The sequence below is a fragment of the Linepithema humile genome, chromosome 5 (assembly GCF_040581485.1).
Source record: "Linepithema humile isolate Giens D197 chromosome 5, Lhum_UNIL_v1.0, whole genome shotgun sequence".
Classification (NCBI taxonomy): domain Eukaryota; kingdom Metazoa; phylum Arthropoda; class Insecta; order Hymenoptera; family Formicidae; genus Linepithema; species Linepithema humile.
In genome coordinates, this window is record NC_090132.1 from 16,204,508 (window position 1) to 16,221,720 (window position 17,213).

Here is a 17,213-nt window from a genome sequence, read left to right on the forward strand (position 1 = left end):
GATATTTGATATCCAATAAAAAAGTTAATTTTATAGGGATAACTTTATTTTGGACAAAATGTCTAGAAAGAATACTTCTTATTGGATATTGCTATTTCGTACATTGGACGTAGTATGAAATCTTATTAAGAGTTTGATAGCCTTATAAAATGAGCAGTATAAGAATAAATGCTAGTTGAGAGAGAGTGAAGAGATGATTTTGATTTTCAAAGTATTATCACATTTTCTAAATGAGTGCTACTGAGTATAATTCTCTGATAATAGGTGAAGTAATGTCAGTGAATAGAATATAAATAATTTTTTCACCAGTAATAGGATAAAAGAGAAAAGGTATATAGTTTTGCAATGGCTCATTAATTCAATTTTTGCCTTTAAAAAAAAAATTAAAATTTGAAATTTTATTATCTGTTTATTAGAAGATGACATCACCAGTATCTGAAAACTCCAAGCTAACCGAGATAAAAATAGAGAAAGAGGAAAGCAAGTATCCGTACTTTAACAGAGAAGAAAGTGGTCGCAAGCATAATTTCTGTGGTGTTTGTAAAAAAGATGGAGCACTTATATATTGTAAAAACTGTTCAGCTTCTTATCATCTGCAGTGCCAGTAAGTATTATTAACAATGTTGCATCAGTACCAAAATTGATAGATTACTTTTGCAGCAAGTTTAAAGAAAGATTGTATGGAAATATAACTATATATCAATAATTAATTTCTTTAATAATAATTTAAGGTGTGAAATTCTTTTATTAATGATCAAGAAAATAATTGTAGAATTTTTCTTTTATAGCATTCCTGCAGCAGATCCGACAGATGTTTTCAATCAGCAATGGCTGTGTTATGTCTGTCACGAGTTTAAGAGAAATTTTTTAGATGGCAAAGTCAATAGAAAAGGCAAGAAAAGATCTGCTCTGGAAATATTAGCATTTGCAGCTTCTTTGGTAAATCCAAGAGAGTTTGAATTACCCAAGGAGTTACAATCATTATCTATAATGTATTCTGAAAGTAATAATGTGGATTATGTTTCTGATAGAAAAGGTAAACTCATCACATAATAATGGTAGGCGGAATAACATAATATTTATGCTTTTATTTTTAGTCTTTCTAATTTTTTTTAATGAAGAAAGTATTAATTGTTATTATAATTGTTTCTGATAAAAATATTTCTGTATTAAACATAATACTCTTTTTTTTTTTTTTAGTTGAAAAAGATCACTGCTTGGATAGTGATTTGACGGTACCATTGCCAGTTCGTATGTGTTTTCAATGCGGACGTAGCTGTAGGAAAGCTCCATTAATCGCATGTGATTATTGTCCATTATACTTTCACCAGGATTGCTTGGATCCTCCGCTAATTGCTTTTCCTATTGGTAGATGGGTGTGTCCCAATCACCCGAATCATCTTGTAGATCAAGATTTGTTGACTTCTTGTAAGATAAGAAATCGCATAAAGCTCTGGGATAGATATGGCAATCAGTCAATAGATCAACATGCAATAAAATTGGACTTTGTACATAAATACACTGTCAATTCATTAATTCGTACAAAGGTGAGATTGGAAGGTCGCCCAAGAATAAAAGTTCCTAGCAGTATAAAGTTCCATTACAAGAATCGATCATCATTAGATTCTTTACGTTTTTGTCAAAATAGTTTTATATGGCCTATGAAGAATGTTGGAAGCGACGATGAGCAACACACAGACTGTGAAGAAACAGACAATAGTAAAATAGATAATTGTATAGAAAATAAACAAATTGAAAGAATTAATGAAGTAAAGAAAGAAAGAAAGGAATGCGATGCGATTACGAATGAAGAAAATCATCAACAAAAAGCACCAGATGTGGATGAATATACAAGTAAAGTGGAAAGCAAAATTGCGACAGATAATTCAAAAGAATGTAATAATCTTGAATTTCATATAGGATATTGCGATCATAATGTTAAAGAAGGCATCGAATTGTTGGAAAGACCGGTGTTGGAGGCATTAGCGCAACAGAGATTACAGCAAATATTAAATCCACATGGGGACAATTACGAAATGATAAATTGTCGTAAAAGAGCTAGTGCTGCATTATTCTCCTTAAACCCTAAGCCTAATCCGCCAGCTTTCATGACTCGTAGAACATTTGTTATTGGTAATGGCTCAGATTGTGACTTAGTTTTATCAAATTACGGTAGCTGTAAATTCACATCCTCTAAACATGCAATTATATTTTTTGACGAGGTAAATATTGTAAATTTCTGTTAACAAAAAATTATTTTATATTAGGAAAGTTAAATTGATTTTGTTTTTGATAAAATATATATTTAAAAAATATCTTTCTATTTTTTCTAATCAATATTCGCTTCTGTTACAGGCGACAAAATGTTACGAATTACTCAATTACAGCGAATATGGAACAGTGGTGGACAATGTGCTATATTCTTGTGATTATATGTCAGACGAAGAGGAAAAGACTGATAAAAGCACAAAAAAGGAAAAGACTTCCAAAATGATAAAAACTATTCTACATAAAAACGAAATAGTTTCTTTGCAAGAATATGCATACACACATAAGAGTGACAAGATTCTATGTAAATGCAATATAAAATGTAATGCAAGAGTGAGTAAACACTTGGAGGAAGGATGGAAAGGAAGCGCAATTATCGCGCATGGCTCAATCCTTACTTTCGGATGTCTTATGTTTGTATTTAACACGATGGATGTATTTATAAATGGATGAAACTTGATATTCATCAAATATTTTACATTGTACAGTTTTGTGTAGGGCAGTAATATACAAAAGTATGTCTTACAAACTAATCTTTTTATTAAGACTGATCCATTTTATTCATTATCATCATCTTCACATGGTTCATCGAAGTCTCTAGTTTTAACATCTGCATCTTCACCATATTGTATAGTATTATCAATTGTTACTTTAATGTCCGTAATACTTTCCTCATCCTTAATGTTTAATGGTAAAAAACGTACTAGACTATAATCTGCTATAACTTTACCCAAAGTTTCTGTAAGGCTGCGATACCTTTCATTCCAGGGATCCCCTTCTGTGTCTGCTAATAAACTATGAGGATCAGGATCTGTATAATTGTCTAGTTTTTTTCGTGCACTCTTTGATAATAGATCCATTTTGCTAAGAATATTAATATGTGGAATTTCTAGGTTTATCATTACACTAAGAGCAGCTAAGGTGCCTGAGAGAAACTTTGATGCATCTATCATAAATTGAACATCCATCAAAAATATTCCACATATACGGAAATTTAATTTTTGCAGCATGGATATTAATTCTCGTATAACAGTCATGTGAGTATATAATTCAATTTGTCCTGGACAATCAAATATTATATAATCATCATCTGTATCGCCTAATTTTTCTGCTAGCCAAGTTGCATTTTCAACTAAATACCTATAGAATGATTTTATTACATAAAGCTATAATTATATAAATAGTAATACATTAAACAGAGATATTACTTACTCCATACAAAATACAAGTCCACCATTGGGTCCAAAGTTAAATTCTTCATCTTCCATGGCATCATCTAATTGAATTAAATCTCGTATATCTGCTAAAGGTTCATAATCAAAATATTCCGCTGCAGGATCTAAATTTACGACATCTACTGTCTTTTTCGAGGCAGCAGCATGTTGTTGCATGATTGAACAGTAAGTGGACTATATAAAACCAAATAAATTTAAATGTTAACAGTTATTTTACTTTAAATATATTATTCTAGTATAATCTCAGTAAATAATTAATTTAAAATTATTACCTTACCACTACCGGCTGGACCCATTACTAATTGAGCGTACCTCATTTTAATAAGAAATTATTCACATGTATAGAGATGTAAATAAGTAACAACTCGGAGCAAGCGAGAATGCTAGACAACACAGCATACACTAGAACTAGATCTTATTTTTTATACTTGTGATTCACATATTCTGTACAATATTCGACTAAAAGAAAAATTACTGAAAACAAAATACTGGATATTTGGATGTATATTTAAAGCTTGACTAAAGATAAAGGTTAGTAATTTAACATTTCGTCACGTTTAGTACAAACAGAGAGAAGCCTGAGAGACGCCACGGCCAGGTTTTACGTGATCCGCCAAAGCGATACGCCACCTGTGGACCTAAAATGTGGATATTGAAACTACGTAGCCATGTGCACAATTTTTGGTTTCGTTCCGTGCTATGTCCACGAAGGATCGATAATGCAGAGTAATGTGCCCATTGATGTATAATATACATGTATAATGTAATACATGTATAAATACAAAATATAAATAGACAGTGTTGCCAACATGACATGACAAAACTACTGATGGTAAGTGCCTCGTCATTGCAATAGCTGACCAATAGATGGCACTACGTACGAGTTTCTATATCATGTGTTTCTGTTAACAATTTCATAAAATCCTGGTTAAAATAAAGTTTCGAGTCGTTCCAATGTTAATCTTAATTTTTCTACATGCTTTTGGGCTATTTTTGACAATGTTAGGATGCTTTTAAATAATTAAAACGTCTTTTTTAAAATTTTTGGAAAGTTTTTTGTTACAAAATTTAAAATGTCAATTGTTAAACAAATTAAAAAACGACGTCTTCTTTAGGATGTCCTTATATATAATATGATTATATTTCTAGATAAAAAAGTACATTTCTTAGCTAGATAGCAGAATAAATTGCATATTTAGCAATCATTTTATCGTACTAAAACAGTTACGTTAATAAATACGTAACAATTTTATATCTAAAAAGTTCCATTTATTTATTGTCCAATTTTGTCCAATATTATTCAAATTATTATTTATCATAGTATCAATATTTATACAGCTTATATATATAATATAGCTTAAACATGGGTAAATAAATGTATACATTTTTTAATTAAATGGTTCATACATTTTTTAAAGAAATTAAAAAATGACATCTACAAAATCTCTGTATTGTTTAAATTTTTATCAAATGTTTCTGTCTTTGCTATAGTTGATTCTCGTTCCAATATCATCTTTTCTAAAGAAGGTGGCAAATCCACTCCAATTAGTTTAGTTATTGCACTTCTTTTTGGTAAGCCAGCATCTTTTCTTTTCTTTCTCTGTATCTTCTTTTTCTTTTTCTTTTTGAGTTCATAATGACGTTGGATATGCTCTATCAATTTTCGTTTTGATGTCAATCCCATAGAACATATATCACAATAAAATCTTTCTCCATAATGCTTAATTTTCACATGTGTTTCCAAATTGTATTTAGAGAAATAAGTTTTATTACAATTATCATATGAACATGATAAAACCAATCTATTTTTAAAATGTATTTTTACATGATTTCTCAATTTATTTTTACTAAAAAAGCTCTTGTTGCATGTATCACATATGTAAACTGAAACAAAAGTCAAAAGATTAAAATCATACATTTATAATATATTTATGCTTACTTCTTATATCATTTCATACTTGTTACATGTTTTGTTTTTCTGTGTACACATAGCTGTATCCATTTATCAAACACCTCTAAGCATCCAGGTTCTGTACAAACATAATCTCTAGCAGCTTTCTCATGTCTCTTTTGGTCTTTTTTAAATTTACTGATATTTGTAAAACTATGGTTGCATTTATCACACGTATAAATTACTGGTCCAAAATGTATAGTTTTATGCTGGGCAAACTGATGCTTCTTATTGAAAGTCTCACCACATTCTTTACAGACAAGTTTTTTGTCTTCACTATGCATCAATTTACAATGACGTTTTAAATTATGAAGATTACTGATTGACATCGAACAATGTGAACATCTAAAAAAGACAGATATAACAAATATAATTTATGATTCAGATCATAATGTATATTAATATTTATACTCACACAAATACCCTTTTTGTAGGATTATGTGTTTCCAAGTGCCTTTTTAGGTGAGAAGAATTTGTATATGATTTTGTACATCCTTCATGATTGCATTTATAAGGTCTCTATTGCATAAAATCACTAATCATTAAATATTTATATTACATTTTTAATTATTTAATATTTATGATAAATACCTCTCCAGTATGCAATCTTATATGTCTTTCTAATTTGGAAGGTTTTGCAAACATAGCATGACATTCAGGATAAGTACATTTATGCTTCTTCTTACTTCGAATATCAATGTCATTTTGAATATTTAATACATTATCATTGCTATTCTGATCTCCTGTCTGACCCATTTTAATGATTAATTAAAAACGTTTTAAAATAGCAAGACACTGATAAAGTTAAGAGAATTGCCGCAACACTGTACAACACCGCATGTCAAGCATGCTGTAGTCATGTTATAACCTAACCTAACCTAACCCTAACTTTCTTGGTCGAGACCTTCCGGCAGTGATGCAAACTCGAGCCGGCCAGCACGAGGGCTCCGTGGTAGGGGAAGCATGCACACAAGCGAGAATCGCGCGAGAAATGCGCTTGTGTGGTGCCGCTATGGTGGGGGCTCTTCCCCTCATGCGGTTCTTGATGCAGGATGCTCGATCTTGCATCACTGATGGTGACATTCTGTTAGCACCTATATAAACAAGCTATCTCGCATTCACATTTGTGACTTCACTTCCAAATAATTTTATTAATGACGAATTGAAACTACAATCCATCAAAGCTCTATGAAATATCTATGGAACATCTATGATTGCTCCATATGATATCTATTGGCTTAGTTTACACCGATTGTTTAATACGCGTACCAAGTACTAAATCAGCTTCTTTGATTGGTGTAGATTTTACACTAAACGATTTATACCTATCGGAGAAGCAGATTTAGTATTTGGTACGCGTACTAAACAATCGATGTAAACTAATAGCGTTTTCGATTATACAGGATTTGAACGACCCAAGATTGGTTAATGACGTCATTGCAACCTCTCCACCAATAAAAGACTTGCATTTATAGTAAAATAGTGATTGATCAACCCTGGGTCGTTCAAATCCTGTATAATCGAAAACGCTATAAGCCATTAGCGTTTTCGAATAAACGGGGTTTGAACGATCTAGGGTTGATCAATCATTATTTTACTAAAATGCAAGTCTTTCATTGGTGGAGAGGTTGCAATGACGTCATTAACCAATCTTGGGTCGTTCAAATCCTGTATAATCGAAAACGCTATATGAATATATTTGGATGTCGAATGGAGGTATGTAATGCGGAACTGTGGATGTCTAGTAGACATCTATAGGAGATTACATGGACATCTGATAGAGGTTTCGAATCTCCATAATGGACATCTAGTGGATATCCATTAGAGGTTTTTGTTCCGTGTGGGAAGATTAATCATTGCATCGTCACCAATGCACGTCACCAATAAAAGAGTTTGAAAACTGCCAGGCAGTTGATCACAGTAATTCCGAGTGATATTTATTTGAATTTTGTATTATAGACAACCTTTCAAACTTTTTTATTGAAACTTATCAAATTATGAATAATGTATGACTGCGTTATTGAAGCTACCTTGTAAAGATTTTATTCTGTTATGTATTAAGACTTAAATGTACTGAAGAGATGTAGTTGAGAGTTTGACCGAAACGTATACCTTTCAACATATTGAATAAAAGAAGATTTTAACATTGCAACCAAAACCCTGCATTGGCTCTTGATCCTCCTTTGTTTTGTTATATTAATTTTTATGAGCTGAATCGTTCTAATAATTGTTTATTTACGTTTAATAAAACTTATAATAAAACTTATAAATTTACGTTGTATACACACATGTGTTATACACACGTTTACCTTTATTTACCCATACAGCACAAAACATTCTCAGGATATCCTCAGGACATCGAGGATATTTCGGTGTTCCAAGGATGTTCTGAGGACATCGAGATCTCCCCAAGATGTCCTAAGGATATGTAGGATATTTTGTGCTGTATGGGTACACATATTTACTACATATTTCACTACATATTTTACTACATATTTTACTATGAGATTAAACAAATTCCTCTGATGCCGTACATATATGTGATCTAGGTACATTCCGCTAAATATTTTTGTATCTTGTTTTTTAAGGACGTTAATTCCGGTGACAATCGTATCACAATTTCATTCTCGTTTGTTCTTTTGGTTTTTATAGCTTTAGTATCCGTACCTACGGATATCTTAGAATACTTTCTCATTCGTGGTATTATCTAAAAATACATTACAACTACATTATGACATATGCAAAGTTAAGATTGCAAATTTATTTTACCACTTTTCTCTGTTACTAATAAAACATGTTCCATATTGATGTAGCATATATTAGCTAGCATCTCCAACTAATTGTTATCTATTAAGTTTATTGTTATAAAATATAAATAACTACTTACCGGAACATAACATATACAGCCATTTTTATAATTATCAAATGATAACAATTTTATAGGCATTTTTGTAGTATTAAACATAGAACTGCTATTACTATTTGGAATGGAATCACAGTGCGAGACGTCAATATAAAAACCTTTTTGATCTTCACTTTTGATATTTCCACTATAAGTGATAAAAAAGATATATAAATATGATAAGAATGAAAATTTAGGCTAGCGTTAAAATTATACTTACTATTTCGGTTTCCAGCATACGAAGACACTACGTCCGGTTTTTACATCACAGTGTATACCAAGTCTTCTCGCTACACTATGATATATTATTATCAGAGATTGTTCAGCACCACATTTATTTTTTAAAACCTGTTTAAAATCACAAATTACAATAAAATATGTTAATATTAAGACATAACAAGCATAGGACTGTACATATAGCATCAAATATTCATAATGTATTATAATTTATAACTTACAAAATCTATACAGGAGTATTCTAGAGAAAAACTTGCCGCAGACTCTCCACAATTCTGAAAACCTAATTTATTTTGTAAAACTTCACATAGACTCTCTAAAATCTGTTTTACTTCTTTATTTTTCCAATGATTGTCATTGATATTATTGTCTTTCCAAAAAGAAAACTGCTCGTCTGATATTGATAATATTGGATGTGTAGGATATTCGTTTTTAAGGCATTCAAATACTTGCTGTGCAATGTTATCCAATGACTTTCTCACATATATGTAAGACACATATCTTTTTGGTTGATGACATTGTGCCAAAATTGTTGCTGCTTCTTCTAAAATCTGTTGTACAGGATAATTCACGAATTTATCCCATTTGTTGCTTAAATAATAATGATGCAGGTATAACAGAAACACCTTTGCATGATATCTTTCTGTCATATCAGATTCCCTATATATAAATCATATTTTATATTTAATATTTAAATTTTAATATTTATTGAATTAAATATGCTATATATAAATATATATATGTAAATGTATTATAATCTGCTATATTAACAATTTGTTAAAACTTACTTTGAAGGTTGTAGAAGCAACTTTATCAACTCATTTACAAGGAAATTATAATTCATAAAATATGCATCTTTATCTGGATCAAACAGTGAATGCAAGTCCTTTAAGTCATCAGAACATAAATCATCGCAATGATGCCTCTCGGAGGTCAGCGACATGCAATGCCATAATTTTTTCCTAGAATTTATACCTGCTTTTACTTGTTTTAGAAAATCTATATTTTTTGTGTTTAGTAGTTGTTCATCATATTCTTCTCTCAAAAAAGGCAATCTAAAATTAAAACAAAAAATATATTTTTTAAAGTTATACAATTTTACACATCTTACAGTTTCTTTATATAATCTTCCAAAATTATACAGGGTGTTTACGATAATTCAAGTTCGAGTTAGTTTCACTAGGACCGAAAAATGAGATAGACATAACCATCTAGAATCTTTATGATTTATGACAACTCAACGCTGTCTTGTATTGCTTGAGTTAAATTAATTGAATTTGTTGAGTTTATAGAGCAAATTTTATTATAATAAAAAAATGTTAACTGCAAATCAGTCTATGAAAGAAACAAATAATGTTGGTATGTATGTTGGTATACCTCTTTAATAGATATAATTATATATATATGTATATAATTATATTTATTAAACTCAACAAATTCAATGAATTTAACTCAAGCAATACAAGACAGCGTTGAGTTGTCATGAATCATAAAGGTTCTAGATGGTTATGTATATCTCATTGTCGGTCCTAGTGAAACTAACTCGAACTTGAATTATCGTAAACACCCACAGGCTAGATGAAGTCATTGTAACAGAAATAAAAATTTTAAAATAAAGTTATTATACATGTCAAATTTAAAATAAAATAAAAAAATTTGTTCAAGGCAAATAAAATAATATAATTCGCTTATCACTAAATTTACATTATGAATATAATAAATAACGCTAGTTTGTACAAAAACAAATGTAAAAAAATACTCCTGATAAAATTTATTTCGCCAAAACACATTGTCGGGATAATTAATTAATGCGTTAAACTTCTTGCATGTGAGAGCGAAACTCATAATATCCTTAATGCTGATGCTTTCTTCAGACAAGATGATCTTAATCGACTCAAATGGCATAGACATTATTGTAGCCATTGTAGAAATAGTTCAATAAAGAGAAAGAACTTGGAATTTACAATAACGGCAAATATGTCCGTTATTAAACTTGTATAACTTGTTTCTTGCTGTAATTAATCCTGTAATCCTGTAATTCTGTAATAAAAAATGGGTAAAGTATTACTTACTGTAATAGGAAATTTCTAGTAATGAGATTAATCCCTAAGGATTATTCTAAAATGCGTCGCAAATGTCCCATTGACGGTTGCAAAGGATAGCAATTACTAATTGAAAAGTGCTATTTCTGGTTATTTCTGATAATACAGGGCGTTTGCAATGCATTGTAGAATGATCCTAAGAATATTAGCAATTTTATAGAAGCCAGGTCTGTTATAGTTAATATCCGATTACGTCAGAAACCGAATGGTTAAGTAGACACAGGCGGAAAAATGAGAGAAGCCAACATACGTGCTGTGTATCATATACCGTCTATATTTTACAACAGTACAACGCACAATTTATATACGCGGACGAACGCGTATAACGCATTGTACTATTGTAAATTATAAACTTGGTATACGATACATAAGATTTGTTCGCGTCGCTTGCTTCAATCATGTTTCATACCGCTCCAATCTAAAATATTAAGTTATGTATACGTCTATCGTTACGTATATGTACGGTGATATTACGTCCTTTATTTTAAGTAGCTGTCCTTTGGATTTATTTATTTTTTTAAAACTCAATTTTGTCTTTTATTTTTACAATTTTGTCTTTTATATTTACAAAATTGTAATATTAATTTTTTTTTACTTAGTGTTTCAATGTCTCATGTCGTACTAACGTGAGAACACGTACATAATTTGAATTTTAATTAATTCGAATTTATTACAACACTTAAAAGTATATATCTACACTAATATATAATTTGTTTTGTTTTTGTGTTAATTATATTTTAAAATTTTTTTCATTAAAATTATTTATATTAAATCCATTTTTATTTTGTATTATACAAAACCTATTTAAGAAACCAAGGGTTTGTTTCAACATAGTCGAATCAATTTCAAACTATAAGAATACGTAGACTTCTGATAGTCACAAACAGAGCCCAGGTAGCACATGTTCGTTTCAGAAATGTTTCACAAATGTTTTTTCGAAATGTTTTATAACGGTTCTTAAAAACCTTTCTTGTTGGTTAAAATGTCAATCCGAAAAATTAGAAGAAACGTTATTTTTCCGATAAAAAATGCTTAAGAAATAATCAAAACAACGTTTTTTTATGCACGTGCAAAAAAAATGTATTTTTTCTCATTATATGAGAATTTTTTCTAATTATATATTCATATATATGAATGTATTATTTTATTAATTCCGTGAGAAAAAATACATCTTTTTCGCACGTGGTTAAAAAAATGTTTTTTTGATTGTTTTTTGTAAAACATTTGTAAAACGTTTGTGAAACGAACATGTGGAAAGGAAATACTTTTACTTCCGTCACCTGCAAAGAAAATACTTTTACATTTTTTGTTAAATATAGATGAATAGTTCATTTTATTTAAAAAATTTTTTACGAATTATTAGTTAAAATATACAAGTAAAACATATATTCCCAGATAACACACAATATTATATGAATATTCTATGTTGCATCAAATATATTTTATAAGAATATTCTCGAAAAAATCATTTATATATGTCTGTAGAATATGTCCTTGTTTATAAAGAATATTCTAAACTTGCCCAGAATATGTTAAAATCAGCAGTAGGAACATATTGTTTACATATTTCATAAATGTTCACTGAATATTCAAATGTACTAAAAATGTACACCAGGTCACACAAATGCCTTAACACAGCGCTCGGAATTAGTTGCACATTTCGGGCCGATTTCCGAGACGACGCCTCCTGTTCCCCCACTACCCCCCGGCCGCTGGAGCCCGAGCCGCCGATAGCTCTGGCTCAGGAGCGTTTTATATTAGAAATAGGCTGGATTGTTTAGGCATCTTTCAGGAAATCGTAACATTTTCTTCATTACATAAATAATGTTTATTTTTATTAATACATAATATATATATTTAATTATTAATGAAAATAAACATTATTTATGTAATAAAGAAAATATTACTATTTTCTGAAAGGTACCTCAACAACCCAGCTTATTTCTTATATAAAACGCTCCTGCGCCAGAGCTATCGGCGGCTCGGCCGCCAGCAGCCGGGCGGTAGTGGGGGAACAGGAGGCGTCGTCTCGGAAATCGGCTCGAAATGTGCAACTAATTCCGAGCGCTGCCTTAACATATGAAGTTGCACGGGTGTCAAGGCATATCGAGTCGGCGTGTTCCGACTCTACATATTTTTACATCATGACTGGTTATGAACATAATGACAATGCTGTTTTGGCTATTTCAAAGCAACTGGAGCAATTGATTGATATTATAAATATTAACTTTTATTTGTCAATTGCTCCAGTTGCTTTGAAACAGTCAAAACAGCTTTGCCGCTGTGTTCATAACCATAGTCATGATGTAAAAATATGTAGAGTCGGAACACGCCGACTCGATATGCCTTGACATCCGTGCAACTTCATATGTCAAGGCATTTGTGTGATCTGGTCACGGTGTAAGAATATAAGGTGATTTCACGACCATTGTATTCTATCAAAAAATCTGTGATCAAGATGTCATAGTTAAGGCATGTCACACAAGAGGTCTGTTTTTTATAGCTGAACTGGCTGCACTAGTTCAGAGTTTATCTTTCCCCTTCCAATGTGGAGGGAAAAAGATAAACTCTGAACTAGTACAGCCAGTTCAGCTATAAAGAACAGACCTAAGATGTCACGTTGGTGCAAGATCCCAAGTAAAAAAGAATAGAAGATGTGGATAGATGTGGATAGAAAAGGATAGATGATGAATCTCTAAAGCACATCTATATATAATTATAATCCTAAATAATACAAATTTTTTAAAATAAAACTTTTAACATTGTGTATAAAAATATATATTACTGACAAAATATTTTAAAATTTTTTTATAACAAATTATTCTTAGTTAAATTTGCAGAAAATATAATTAATAATGTATTCCAGTCTTTATAGAAAATTAAGTTTCTTTAAGAAAATGAATATTTATAGTAATATATTGAGTTATATATATTAATATATATATATATATATATTAAGTTCCGCAAAACAATAAAATTTTAATAAAATTTCTATATATGTATATATATATACAGGGTGTCTGGCAATAATCGCCCTACCGGTCATATACAGGTAGAGGAGGTCAAATCGAGTAGAAAAGTCCTTTACCATTTTTTAATTTTCATAATAAGTACTGAGTAATTAACGAAAAAAGATCGGCGAATCCGCGCGAGTAAAGCGCGCGCGGTGAGAAGGACGTCCCACTGCTACGCGATCACTAGGACACAAGGATCTAGCGTTACGCGCCGCTCGTATGTTGCCATTGTCATTTGTAGAGCGCTCCTCCCAACGCTTCATCGCGCGCCTAGTGATCGCATAGCAGTGGGACGTCCTTCTCGCCGCGCGCGCTTTACTCGCGCGGATTCGCCGATCTTTTTTTGTTAATTACTCAGTACTTATTATGAAAATTAAAAAATGGTAAAGGACTTTTCTACTTGATTTGACCTCCTCTACCTGTATATGACCGGTGGGGCGATTATTGCCAGACACCCTGTATATATATATATATTTAAAGTCCCTCAACACGTAACCACCTAGCGATTCAATGTGGAATAATGACGGGAAAATCACAAAAATTTGTTGCTGTGAAATCATCTTATATTCTTACACCGTGGACCTGATGTACATATGGCGTTCAGAATGCATAGCAGAAAATAGATCAAGATCAGTGCAATGCTGCCAGAAACGAGCGGCGGCATCACACTAATACAACCGAGAACCGATGACGTCACCCTATCCGTGTGAGCTCGACCCGGTCGACCAATGGAAGAGAACGCCGTCTCCCTTCCACCGAGCCGACGCAACAGACGATAAATGCTAAGAAGTAAGTGTTTCTAAGGCATGTGGCTGGAATATGAAAAATCCCGTGTTCGAGATTTGCTTCTCGCAACTTTCTTTTCTTTTTTCCGCATTTGTTTCTAACAGTGTAAATTATCAAATAATCTTTTTTTTGCTTAAAAAATAATAGTTTATATTTATTAATAATATTCGCATATGTTAAAACTAACAATTTTTGAAATAATTCAGATTTGCTATTGTCAATAGAAAAATGAAGTTATTTTGCAATATTGCAACAAAGTGTAAATTTAACATATACTATGTTCTTGCCATTCGCCTTATTCGTTTAGCCATGCTTGCTTTGGCATTTATGTCTATCGACTCGAAAGATTTTACATACCTGTAAAACTTTTAATTATTTCCCAACTTACAATTAGTCACTCGCGTCCTGATATTTTTTCTCTCGTTCAATAATTTTCTATTCGTACATTCGGAGAATCCAAATAGTGAGATCAATAATGTACTTAATTTTCGTACACTCTAGTATCTCAATCTGAGATCGGTGTACATTTTAACGTGTCAAATGTAGACGAATTATTTCTATATAAAAGATAATTAAAATTTTCACACCAACAATCTATGATATATGCTCCATATGTCATATTATATTTTATTCCATTTTTAATCATTTATTTTAAACTACTGCATATTAGCAAAAGTTACTGTACTATGGAGATGAGTGGAGGAGACGGTAACATATATTATAAATGCAGTCAGATTTATTGTACTCTTGTTAAAATATTGTAAAAATAATGTATTATTAGTAATTATAATAGTATTTATTAGTAATTATAATAGTATTATTAATAGTGGTCTTCCGCACCACCTTCGAGGTTCCACTAACGGCGCGTTAGGTTTTTTTAGTGGACCTTCGCCAGGAGCCCTATTATACCACATTTCATTAATCTTTCTATATATTTCTTTTATACATATGTGATGTCATTTGTAGACAAAATACTTTTTTTACACTTGTCATTTACAAGTGCGGTGTCATTTGCAGACAAGATACTCTTTTTACTCTTGTCATTTACAAGTGCGGTGTCATTTGCAGACAAGATACTCTTTTTACTCTTGTCATATACAAGTGTGGTGTCATTTGCAGACAAGATACTCTTTTTACTCTTGTCATTTACAAGTGTAGTGTCATTTGCAGATATACCAAATTTTAAACAATTTCAACAAAATTTGGCAAAATTACGACGATTTATATCTTAAAATCTTATTGAATTTGGGAATAAAAATTTTTCAATTTTTTATTTTTATTATTAAAAATAAGCATCGAACAAAAAAACTGCAAATAGAAAAAAGTTTCGTCTCATCATTCTCTACAAGCCTATGTTTAAAAAAAATTAATTTTGCGACTTTCAAAATTTTCATGCTTCGAGACGTTTAGACGATATTTTTACACGATTTCGAGCGCAGAGCGCGATTTCGTTGATCCGCGTCCTCAATTGTGTTTATAAGTCGCGTACAAACAGAGATCAGACTAGTTCCTTCGGTTCCTTATCAGTTAATACACTTGACGGAAAAGTCGATTTGAAGAATATTGCGAAATATGGATCGTAAGTAGAAAATTAAATTATTATTAAAATCATCATAAGAGATATAAATTATTATTATTTATTAATTAAAAATAAAATTTTTAATTAAATAATATGAAAAACGGCATAAGAGTGATGACTAGATTGATTATGACTAGAATTATGTGTTAAGAATTAGGAATAATTAAAACATTTCGTTATCTTATTTCAAATAAAATAATTCCAATTTGATTTTCCTAATATTTAATATTTATTCCTATTCCTAATATTTTCTCTATTCTACGTAGAGAATCTTTATTATAATATAACGTTACTCCAATAATCGCTAATCTCAATCTATTGTTTCTATGTTGCAAGTTTCTCAAGTAGCATAGCTTTTTAAAAAAATTTACATTAAATCTTGCTTAAAGATTAAAATTTTTAATTTTATGTATTTTGAATATTAAAATTGCTGATTCTTTTAATTTTATGTATATTGAGAATGGTCGAATAGTCAACTGTTTATATTCTTAAAGACAATTTTGTAAATATAAGAAAGGTTAACACATATTATTTAGCTGTAGCTCATAATTCTTCTACCGTTTTTCATGTTATTTATTTTGTTAGCAAAATGTTTAATCTTTAGTTTCTTTCTCCTCTCTTATACATATATAACAGTTTTTATTTTTTTTAAACTCACACATAAATGTATTACTAATTTAATAAATATATATTAATTTTTGCAGAGGACATGACACAAAGAGTGGAAAGTATGACGCTGGAGGAGAAAGATGCTGCTGTACAACAGTTGATGCAACAAATGTTGCATCAACAAGAAAAATTGGTACAAATGCAGCAGCAGCTGCATTTGTTAATAAGTAGTGGTGCAACAACGCAGCAGCAGCAGCAGCAAAATACAAACACAAGAAAATAGATCCAAGCAGCAGCAGCAGCCGGAGGAACAAACAAGAGGTACATTATTTTTTTTTTTTTAATTTTTTGTAACTAAATGATTAATTTATATGCATGATTGTTTTATTTAATATAGTACTTATCTGTAAATGTGCTTATTTTTTAGAAAAAAGGAGAGGAGGCGGAAAGTCTATGCGCTCGCTGGTATCACCAGCGAGGTGGAAGAAGTGAATGGGGAGGCAGGGGTGGATGGGGAGGCAGAGGTGGAT

The 17,213-nt window shown here is 30.8% G+C and overlaps 3 protein-coding genes and 1 long non-coding RNA gene across 5 annotated transcripts; 1 reads left to right on the forward strand and 3 right to left on the reverse strand.

Annotated features, from left to right (window-relative positions):
* Positions 1 to 42: 42 nt before the first annotated feature.
* LOC105667958 (PHD finger protein 12-like) lies at positions 43 to 2,797 on the forward strand. 2 transcript variants are annotated; one of them, XM_067356009.1, is made up of 5 exons: positions 43 to 330; positions 417 to 604; positions 789 to 1,036; positions 1,201 to 2,133; positions 2,356 to 2,575. In XM_067356009.1, the coding sequence occupies exons 2-5, from the start codon at positions 420 to 422 to the stop codon at positions 2,427 to 2,429; spliced, it is 1,440 nt and encodes a 479-aa protein (XP_067212110.1). In that variant the 5' UTR covers positions 43 to 330; positions 417 to 419; the 3' UTR covers positions 2,430 to 2,575. The 2 variants fall into 2 exon arrangements, with proteins under 2 accessions (XP_067212110.1, XP_012215525.2); XM_012360102.2 differs by having other exon boundaries at positions 91 to 330; positions 1,201 to 2,222; positions 2,356 to 2,797.
* LOC105667959 (GPN-loop GTPase 3) lies at positions 2,787 to 3,918 on the reverse strand. The gene is made up of 3 exons (XM_012360103.2): positions 3,776 to 3,918; positions 3,481 to 3,677; positions 2,787 to 3,408 (listed from the first exon to the last, which is right to left on the reverse strand). The coding sequence occupies exons 1-3, from the start codon at positions 3,818 to 3,820 to the stop codon at positions 2,826 to 2,828; spliced, it is 825 nt and encodes a 274-aa protein (XP_012215526.1). The 5' UTR covers positions 3,821 to 3,918; the 3' UTR covers positions 2,787 to 2,825.
* A 957-nt stretch (positions 3,919 to 4,875) lies between these two features.
* Positions 4,876 to 6,341, reverse strand: LOC105667960 (transcription factor IIIA-like). Its single transcript, XM_012360104.2, has 4 exons — positions 6,046 to 6,341; positions 5,870 to 5,973; positions 5,462 to 5,799; positions 4,876 to 5,387 (listed from the first exon to the last, which is right to left on the reverse strand). Exons 1-4 carry the CDS (start codon positions 6,208 to 6,210, stop codon positions 4,939 to 4,941), a joined length of 1,056 nt encoding a protein of 351 aa, XP_012215527.2. The 5' UTR covers positions 6,211 to 6,341; the 3' UTR covers positions 4,876 to 4,938.
* Positions 6,342 to 7,669: 1,328 nt separating this feature from the next.
* Positions 7,670 to 9,902, reverse strand: LOC105667961 (uncharacterized). Its single transcript, XR_010890332.1, has 5 exons — positions 9,705 to 9,902; positions 9,382 to 9,555; positions 8,577 to 9,253; positions 8,342 to 8,504; positions 7,670 to 8,161 (listed from the first exon to the last, which is right to left on the reverse strand). It is a non-coding gene; the product is annotated as an uncharacterized lncRNA (long non-coding RNA).
* Positions 9,903 to 17,213: the final 7,311 nt, after the last annotated feature.

Bases quoted from the DNA above. Each gene is read 5' to 3' on its own strand.
- LOC105667960 (XM_012360104.2), bottom strand. From the start codon at position 6,210: ATGGGTCAGACAGGAGATCAGAATAGCAATGATAATGTATTAAATATT. The intron at 5,800-5,869 runs GTGAGTATAAAT...TGTCTTTTTTAG, and splicing joins CCTACAAAAAGGGTATTTGT to ATGTTCACATTGTTCGATGT. The intron at 5,388-5,461 runs GTATGAAATGAT...CTTTTGTTTCAG, and splicing joins AAAAACAAAACATGTAACAA to TTTACATATGTGATACATGC.
- LOC105667959 (XM_012360103.2), bottom strand. From the start codon at position 3,820: ATGAGGTACGCTCAATTAGTAATGGGTCCAGCCGGTAGTGGTAAG. The intron at 3,678-3,775 runs GTAATAATTTTA...GGTTTTATATAG, and splicing joins GTCCAGCCGGTAGTGGTAAG to TCCACTTACTGTTCAATCAT. The intron at 3,409-3,480 runs GTAAGTAATATC...ATCATTCTATAG, and splicing joins GGACTTGTATTTTGTATGGA to GTATTTAGTTGAAAATGCAA.
- LOC105667958 (XM_012360102.2), top strand. From the start codon at position 420: ATGACATCACCAGTATCTGAAAACTCCAAGCTAACCGAGATAAAAATA. The intron at 605-788 runs GTAAGTATTATT...TTTCTTTTATAG, and splicing joins TCTTATCATCTGCAGTGCCA to CATTCCTGCAGCAGATCCGA. The intron at 1,037-1,200 runs GTAAACTCATCA...TTTTTTTTTTAG, and splicing joins TTATGTTTCTGATAGAAAAG to TTGAAAAAGATCACTGCTTG.